Genomic DNA, 9,810 nt, shown 5'->3' on the forward strand with positions numbered 1-9,810 from the left:
CTATTCGTTATCCTTGAATTAAAGGTATAATCAGTTTAATCTGCATTTGGGTCCTGCTTCCTTCGCTCTACCGTAACAGAATGAACCAACCAGATATGGGCCCAGCAGATCCTTTTGAGCAGGAATTATTGGATTTACTGCTCTGATCGATGGAGGGGAGCGTCCGGGGTTCAGCAGCGAGAGGCTGCTCTGGCAGAGGCGCGCCAGATGCCTACAGAGAGACCAGGCTTGGTGAAATTCTTACCCGGCTGGATTTTAAATTTCCTCTCGGTGTGTTCCGTTTGGAGTCAACCCTTGCTTCTGCCCCAGTTCCTGCTCCTGTCCAGGAGCCGTTCTCTGGAACTCTTTTGGAGGTCCTGGGAGCCTCCAAACGGCTCCTAAAAGAAGGAGTCCCAAGTCCAGGCTAGCAACCCCAGCCCCAAGAGCCATGGTTCCAGCCCCAGTTCTGGCCCCAGCAGCCATGGTTTCAGCCCCGGTTCTGGTCCCAGCAGCCATGGTTCCAGACCCAGTTTTGGCCCCATCGGCCATGGTCCCTTCCCTAGTCCCTCCTCTAGTCCCTTCCCGAGTCCCTTCTCTAGTCCTTTCCCTAGTCCCTCCTCAAGTTCCTTCCCAAGTCCCTTCTCTAGTCCCAACTGAAGTCCCTTCTCTAGTCCCTTCTCTAGTCCCATCTCTAGTCCCATCTCTAGTCCCATCTCTAGTCCCTTCTCTAGTCCCTTCTCTAGTCCCTTCTCGAGTCCCCTCTCTAGTTCCCTCTCAAGTCCCTACCCTATGTCCCATGCTGTTGGGGGTCCCGCCGACTACTCTTCTGCCAGGGGTCCTGCCAACCCTATGTCCTGTGCCGTTGGAGGTCCCGCCGACAACTCTTCCGCTGGGGGTCCTGCCAACTCCATGTCCTGTCCCGTTGGGGGTCCCGCCCACTACTCTTCTGCCGGGGGTCCTGCCAACCCTATGTCCTGTCCTGTTGGGGGCCCCGCCGACTACTCTTTTGCCGGGGGTCCTGCCAACCCTACTTCCTGTTCCGTTGGAGGTCCCGCCGCCACCTGTCTCGCCGGGGGTCCTGCCAACTCCTGGTCCTCTTCTGTGGGGGATCCTGCCGAAGCCTGTCCCACCGGCTCCGGTTCTGCCCGGCCTCCGGAGCTGTCCCGTCAGCACCTTCCTGCCCGTCCTCCGGAGTTGTGCCGTCGCCGCCTGCTTCGCCCTCGAGCCCGGCCCCCTGACTCTTCCTGCCGCTGCCTTCGCCCTCATGCTCAGCCCCCTGAGTTCGCCCGCTGTGGTCTTCGCCCCACCATGGATTCTGCCTTGCCCCCGGGCCGTCCGCCCGAGACCCCCACCATGGTCTCTGCCTTGCCCCCGGGCCGTCCGCCCGAGATCCCTTCCGGGCCCTCCGATGTGCTCCTGGGCTGTCAGCCCAGGCCCGTCCTCCTGACCCCCTCCACCCACCCTGGTGGTCCTAGTTTTGTGTCCCTCCTCCGGTCCCCCTCCACCCGTCCTGCTGGACGTTTTTTTTTTGGTGTTTTTTGGACGTTTATTGGACCTTTTGGTGTTTTGGGACGTCTGGGATCCGTCCCTTGGGGGGGGGGGGGGGGGGGGGGTAGTAGTAATGTCACGATCTGTCTGTCTGTGTTGTGTTTTGTCTTGTCTAGATCTGTCTTTGGTTTTCTGTCTGCGTTGTGTTTCGTCTTGTTTAGATCTGTCTCTGGTCTCTGGTTTCCTGTCTTGCCTGTTGCTGCCTGTCTGTTTTCCCTCCTACCTAATTACCCGATTGTGTTCACCTGGTGCCCCTGAGTTTTCTCCTCCCTCCTCACCTGTGTCTTGTTTGTGTGATTAGTCTTGTGTGTATTTAAGTTCTTGTTTTCTGTCTGTCATTGTTGGTTCGTCTTTTGTTGTTGACTGTGTTCACCGGTGAGTGTTATGTCTGTCCAAGTTCTATTCGTTATCCTTGAAATAAAGGTATAATCAGTTTAATCTGCATTTGGGTCCTGCTTCCTTCGCTCTACCGTAACAAATGGAATATGTCAAGTATTCAAGTCATAAGCCCACTTTTCAAATAAATTCAGTCAATTAAGATCGAACATATTTTTCAACAAATCTTAGTTGATTAAAAAAAAAAGGCCCACAAAACGTAATTTGTATAACAAACTTGAAATATACCCTTCATATTTCCCCTTTTTGTAACAAAATTAATAAAACCCTATGGAACACTGTGAGCATATTCAAGTTTCAAGCTAAATTGACCAACATTTTATTGATTTTGCTATACCTTAATTTATGAGGAAATAACTCACCTCTAGTGAGTGGCCCAGCCCATATATGTTTTTCTGTATGTGGCCATCACCAGTGAAAAAGTTGGGCCATCACCGCTGGTTTAGGGAAATGACATAAAACTTTCCATGAAAAGAGAAGACAAATGCGTGCGTGCGTGTGCGTGCGTGTGTGTGTGTGTGTGTGTGTGTGTCTCCCTCCATGCGACAGTAGTTATTGTGACAGAAAGTGACGGGTTCGCGGGTGGATGTGAACACTTTGGGAGCCCCTGACCTCCACAGAGCGGCAGCAGCTCACTGGCTGAGCCCCCAGCAGGGGAGGAGTCTGCCGCCAGCCTGCAGTGATAAAACCCGGCTGCTCCTGACGGTAGTGGAAAACAGATTTGGAGGAGGAAGTCTCCGAGTGCACTCTTCAACAGGAATGAACTCCCTCTCATGCCGTGTGCATCTCATACTCTGACTAGTGGACCGTCTGTTATTCACGGGGATACTTCTCGCTTAAGCTGGTCTTCAAAGGGTTCTTTCACGTTTTCTTCCACTACTTTGAATCAAACAGCTTTTTAAGATGACCTGGACAGCGAACAGTTGTTTTGTAACTCTGGCCATCCTGTTTCTGTGGCGGGGGGAAGAGGTAGCAGAAGCCTGCAGCTGCTCCCCAGCGCATCCTCAGGAGGCGTTCTGCCACTCAGACGTCGGTAAGTCCACTCACTGAGCCATATGAATGAATATGATGCAGCATTTAATCATATATGTTTCAATATATCATGTGGAGGATGATTTCATGGATTGCTGACGATTAAACTGTAGGTCTGAATGCTGAGAGGGAAACTTTCCCCACTCTTGTGTTTACAATTACAGGGGGAGGAGGAAGATGGAATTTTCTGTCTCAATCTTTCTTTCCACTGCCCTCCCCTTTTTTCTATTCCTCTCTTTAATCATATGTTGATATTTTAGCCTTGATAGCAACAGGAATGTGCCAGTTCAGCTGGCTTCTGTTGATCAGTATAAGAACCACAAGAAACACACTTTTAAAGTGTTTACAATATTGCTTATAAAAGCATTTTCGCCACATCAGTGGCTTTTATTGAGGCTGATTATAGGCCCCGCCCCCCCATTTTTTTTATTTGTAATGTAATCAGATGCAATACAAGGAATTTGCTTCAGTTTTTAGTGAATAACATTCACATAGTACGAGTAAATTAGATGAGCAAGTAATGCAAACATCTAGAAACAATACTTTTAATTAAATGAGATCTACATATAGGACTTATATCTGCAATAAGATTAGAATACAAATATGGGAAAAAAAACATATGGGTGTATCATCTGCGAACTATGGATGGAATAAGGCTCATCAGTATCATGCAAAATGAATGACTCCCACCATCCTTAAATCAGTGGTTGAGAGGTTTATGGTGCACGACTATGGTCATTTAATATGCTCTTTCTTAAAGGTCATGTGGATCCTTTCCATATATATATATTTTTTTTAGCATATTACAGAAAACTGCTTGTTGCTGCATCAACACAGGCCTTAAGCTAACAGAGTCTCAACAGTGACCAGCTTGTTTAGCTTTTTACATTTGCTGAGGGTCTTTTTTCTTGGTTGTGAGCCGGCTGAATGTGCGGTATGTATACAGAAGCTGACTTATTCAAAGGCTTCTCTTTACCATTGGATTCCTTGGCGCTGGAGGGTAAAGAAACCACATTATCCTGGGGGAGAGTTTACTGTAAAGAAGGAAAAAAAAGTTTGGTAGTTCCTCTAACCTTTCGTCACTAAAAGAGGGAAGAAAATTAGCTGAGATGAGATTTAACATTTACTGTGATTTCAAACAGATCAGTTTCAACACTGAGGTTGGCTCCTAACATGACCTTTACCCCTCTAACCCTGCTTCAGCACCATGGATAGACCCTCCTGCTTAAATAAACCATCATTCTGTTAGGATCAGCCTTTCTGGCCTGAAGGCTCTTGATACTTAAACAAGTTAATCTGTGACGTTTATGGAATGTAAAGTCACTGTGGCTGCTTTAGAGAAAATGAATGGGTGGCTGACTTTGCAAAATATGCTTTGTTGAGCTAGCAAATCCAAAATGAAGGTGGTTATTTACCATTGGCGGTTCTGCCGTTACATTTTTCCTTAGTTTAAATGTCTTATTTAAGTTCCTGGTCAACTCTCCTGGTGATTTTTATGAAGATAAAACATTGTTAGTAGTAAGATATTGTCGTGAGAACCCCCTACCTATACTGTCAGACAATTGTCTTATGTAATAAATATGACTTTAGTTAAATAGTCTATTTTATAGTAATTTCTGGGAGTCTATGGAAAACTACTCAAGAACATGCAATCTAAGTTACAGTGAAACCCTTAATAATAGGGAAGAAAAATCAACCTTTTCATAAATGACTAATTTTGTATGCAACCATTGCAACATTAGAGTCTCTTGCAACTTCAGTTTAAAGATGCTCTGTACTTCATACAGTATTTTTGTTTTGGAAGGCAACATTCAGATAGCATGAAAAACGCGGATAAATTAAAATTCCTAATGAAACATACAATTACAATAATTAATCTTAATGGGTTAGTTTTCACTGCTCCTAATAGACCTCAGTGTTTTACTAGACCCTATGTTTTTTTTCCCTCTCAAAAACAAAATACCAGCAGGTCAGCTATGGTTGTAAACATGTATTTCCATTTGTCTTGTAAAACAGACAGAGCAGGAACAAAAAAATATTTCCTCATAAATGGAAATCCATCCCTTGGGTCCTTGGCTGAGGCAGAGGAATGCTGTGCGGTCATATGCTGCGCTCATTATGGATTTGCAGTTTATTCCACATTTTCTCTGTGATTGTTAAGTGTAGCTCAGTCCCTTATGTGAAAAGAGAGCTAATCTTTTTAGAAATGAAAGAAAGACAAAACTAAACAGAATATGTGCATGCTCTCACACCAGCTGCTGTATACTCCAGCATCTCTGGTTTTAATGCATTACATCGATCGGTCAGGCAGGTTCATTTAATGTTATAAAGCTCAGCTGTCCAATGTGCAATACTCAATTGGAAGCAAGAAATTAAAAAACATTAAAATGTAGTAATAAATAATAAGGTTGGATTAAGCAGAGGAATCGTTTGAATGTGTAGTTTAGTATTTGTCATTCAAAGTCTTCCCACTTTGCGGCATCTCAGAAAGGAGAACGGATGTACAGGCCCTGCAATTACATGACATGCCAGTGCTTTCTCATCCTTCCCTCTTCGTGTTGTCAAGAACTCCAATGACCACAATGCTGCCTACACAATATTGTGTTTATTGTTTAGTAATAGCCAATGAGATGGTTCCCTTGGTCCCCAGTTTCATGAAATGTATGTTGTCTATAGCCTATATACAACAGGACATGATTTTGTTCACTTGTACAGGCTGACCAAGCCCTGTAATAGGGCTTGGTCAGCCTGTACAAGTGAACAAAATCATGTCCTGCTGGAATTAGTTATACACTGCATATCAGCACAGGATATCAAGTCTAAGCTTCAGGAGTTAAACACACACTATACCACCTCAAGACACGTTTTAATGTGTTTGTACATTTGAGCTCTTTTTGGATTTTATTGATAATTGTTCATGAAAAAAGCTGGAATGTGGATGTTCTGAAAATAATGAATGGAAGAAAAATAATTTGTCTATTTAAGCATTTAAAGGGATAACCCTCACCCTCACAAAACTGTCCTCAAATTACTCATGTTCACATAAACCCAATAATTCACAGTTTTTTACAAACTGTGCATATTTTCACACTTGTGATTTGTTAGCCAAAGCCATCTTCTTTGTGTAGATTATCACTTGGTGTAGTTTACCATTATACATTATTCCTGTAGTGTGTACAGCTTTGTTTGTCTGCGGCTTCTGCTGCATACAGGAAATTAGCAATGTTAATGTTTTTAAACTAAATCCTCCCTTTCCCCTTTTTAATGCCCTTTACCTCTTCTCCCTGACTACTTGTAGGTTGGTGACAGTATTGCTTTGAAAGGCTTCTCCTTGAAAAAACACTATCTACCTCTGCTGTGTGACTGCTATTCGTGTCAGTGCTCTCCTCTGTTCCCCTGCCTTGAGAATATAACCATCCTCTTCACATCATGCTTTCACAAACTTTCCTTTTCCCCTGCTTTTCTTTTTTTTTTGGGTTGACTCACTAGAACCTTAAAAGGAGATGTTCTCTACAACTCTACTGTCAAAGAATTAGGACACATATGGCTTGCAGTTTCATACATCCATAATATAAAAAGCAAGTGAAAAGGCTTGATCTTGTTTGGTAAGGCAGAGGGCTGGTGATGGTCTGAGGCACTCAGTAGCAGCCACCTTGAGAAAGACACAACTTGAACTGAGACTTCTGAGAGAACATCTGTTAGACATTAGCTTTATCGCTAGTCTTAAAAGCTTGACTTTTGAATATGATATGGTAAGCATAGTATAGTGAAGGCAGTAATCATTGCAGATTCACAATTGGATTCACATGACACAAGCAGTTACTCTGAAACATATTTTTGTGTTTAATACTCAGCTCGAAGGCTCGTTCGTAAGGCTTTGATGATGTTTTTCCACTTGAACTGTTCTATTTCTTTCCACCGTCGAAACCTCACTGAGTCAGGGTGCTGAAACTTCAGAGTTTAAGAGAGAGAGAGAGAGAGGGAGAGGAAAGGTTTCACACGAAAAGAAGAGGGTCTGATTTGCATGTCAGCACCTCAATCCAGACAGAGAGGCAGGCCTGCAGAGAGGCCTGGGGGAGAAGGAGAGCATTCTAGTTCAGATTTTCAAAGATTGCTGACTGGCTTCCTCCTGCGTCGGCCTGGGAGCAGGCAGCACACATTCCTCCCTCTGATTGCAGCTGATGAAACACTCATGTTGCTTCTGTCTTCCCAGCACCTGGCACATGCAAAATGCTCACATCCAAGCCACAGCAAAGAGTTGTGGCTGTCTTTAGCATGCCAAACCTGGACAGGGCTTGGATCAGATATAGACGGACTCAGATCCGGTTCCGTTTTAACATGATAATGGTGTTTGACTTTGAAACTCTTGTCTTCAAATTAAATGTGGGTTGTGTTTGTCTCTTTTGCAGTTATAAGGGGAAAGGTAGTTGGAGTGCAGGAGGTTGATGCTGGCAATGACATCTATGGAAACCCCATCAAGCGTATCAAGTATGACATCAAACAAATCAAGGTATGTGAAATTAAAGCTATCATTTTCATATTGGGGTCTAAACTTTTTCCTTAATGCATCTAAATTGACTTTGCTTTGTTTGAATTGTCAGATGTTCAAAGGTCCCAGCGATGATATTGACGCCATATACACGGCTCCCATTTCTGCAGTGTGTGGAGTGACTCTGGAGAAAAATGGCAAGGAGTATCTCATCACAGGTACAACTTTTACCAAATTCCAAATCCCACATTATGAAATATAACAAATATTGTTCTTTGAAGAGTCTGTTTTATGTCATCTAATGTTGTTTTCCTTCTCCCAGGCAAACTAAAAGATGATGGGACGATGCATATCACACTGTGTGACTTCATTCAGCCCTGGGACGAACTGAGTGAAACCCAGAAGAAGAGCCTGACTCAGCGCTATGAAATGGGCTGTGGATGCAAGGTGGGAAATGACCACAAACTAAAATAGTCTTTTTAAAAATGCAGAGTTGCAAGAGTTGTAAATGTAATCCCTGATCTTGGTTTCTTTCCTGATCCTCAGATCACCCGCTGCACCTCCATCCCCTGCATGGTCAGCAGCCCGGCCGAGTGCCTGTGGACGGACTGGCTGATTGAGAAGAAGGTCTACGGAGGGCAGGCCAAACACTTTGCTTGTATCAAGAGGAGTGATGACTCTTGTGCCTGGTACAGAGGGTCAGCACCGCCCAAAAAGGAGTTCATGGACATCGAAGACCCTTAATTCCCCCCACTGACAGATAGTGTGAGGATTTCTGAGATTAACTAAAATACAAATACATACCCAAGTAAAATTCCTATTTCGTTTTTTCTTCTTAAAAAGCCATTGGGTGTGTGCTCTATGGTAAGGTTGTTTTCTTTCATGTACAGGTCTTATTCAACAGTCTTAAAATGCAGCACTTTCGGACACTTCTACCCCTAAATCAAAAGCACTTCCTCATAATCCACTTCTCCGTCAGCTGAAACAATTATCAAAGGGATTAATCATCACAAATCAGTATAAATGTTCATAGCATTTGAGTTCTTCGGGAATTAATTTGCCATTTTTGTAACCAAAGTTTTTGTTTAAAGTGAACTATAATTCATAGCATACATACATACATTCAAATTATAACAAATATGTGAATTAGTGTGCTCATAAATAACAGTAGCTGGCAAATGGCGCTCTGACCTGTGAGAGCAGAGCTACATCAAGGAAGGAGAGCCACATTTTGACTGTCCTGGTTCAGGTCATTTCTTATGCAGAGTATGTAAAAAAAACTTTTCATGTTTTTTTCTTTCATTTTACAGTGTGGCAAAGCTTTATAGAGCAGGGATTTCGCTAAATGTTGTCTTTAATTAATCCTGAATAAAAAAGAATGCACTGTAAACACAATTGATTAACAAAAACAACAGTGATATTGTCTCTAATGAAAAATGTCCAAGAAGAGGATTGAATCCTTTATTTTGTGTTTATTAACAGCTTTTCTCTGTGTAATGCTTTAGTGAACAAGCATATTTTATTTAAAAAGTGTTTATGATTCATCATATTATGTTTGAAAAGACCCCAATATTTTGATGTGACTTTTAGTAAAGAGGGGAACAAACATTTTACCAGTATTAGCAAGCAAACATATTTTAATGTGCATTCAAATAAAAAAAATGTTGCCTCAATGTTAACTATGACTGGCTCATCTTTTGGGACATTGGGTTAAAAAACATATGGTAACCAAACATCCATTTATTTCAGAGCCTTTGTTATGACTTTTAAAGTGTTGAGCAAATGTCATAGTTAATATGAATGTAAAAAGATTATTTGTAACTGTAGTCACTATGATGTCTTGTGCTGGTTTCACATAAGACGTTTGAGATGATTTTTGCATGCATGTCCAGCTGAAACAATGCTGTACAATTTCACTATTATATTAAATGCCAAACCCTGTTTTGCTGCTACGTCTTGGTTATTTACACATCAATGGGTTATGTATCCATTTTCACATGACTCCTGCATTCATCATTTATCGAAACAAATTAAGATTATGTTATTTCTGGACATGTACATACAACTCACATATTTAGTTTCAAATTACAGAAAAAAGCTACATAATTTGTTTGTATGGACACATTGTGCTGAGAAAATAGGAATTCATATTTATTCTAGGCAGGCACAAGTCCTACAGCAGGAAACAGAAAAAAATAACGGTATAATGAACTTAGTGACATTTCGTATTTATTTCGTTTACCCAAATCAGTATCTACATACGGGGCAGGGACAGTAGTTACAGTAGGCTGGCTACCAGGAACTGATTTCCGACATTTTAACAGCAATCTGCTGCCGCTTAGTGGAGAAGACCAAATGTGACATTC

General features: G+C 42.6%; 1 protein-coding gene across 1 annotated transcript; it reads left to right on the plus strand.

The window, feature by feature from the left end:
- Window positions 1-2,525: 2,525 nt before the first annotated feature.
- Window positions 2,526-9,385, plus strand: LOC307016351 (metalloproteinase inhibitor 2-like). The gene is made up of 5 exons (XM_079645407.1): window positions 2,526-2,956; window positions 7,365-7,465; window positions 7,557-7,662; window positions 7,767-7,891; window positions 7,991-9,385. The coding sequence occupies exons 1-5, from the start codon at window positions 2,827-2,829 to the stop codon at window positions 8,186-8,188; spliced, it is 660 nt and encodes a 219-aa protein (XP_079501533.1). The 5' UTR covers window positions 2,526-2,826; the 3' UTR covers window positions 8,189-9,385.
- Window positions 9,386-9,810: the final 425 nt, after the last annotated feature.

Source organism: Notothenia rossii (assembly GCF_949606895.1).
Source record: "Notothenia rossii genome assembly, chromosome: 8".
NCBI lineage: Eukaryota > Metazoa > Chordata > Actinopteri > Perciformes > Nototheniidae > Notothenia > Notothenia rossii.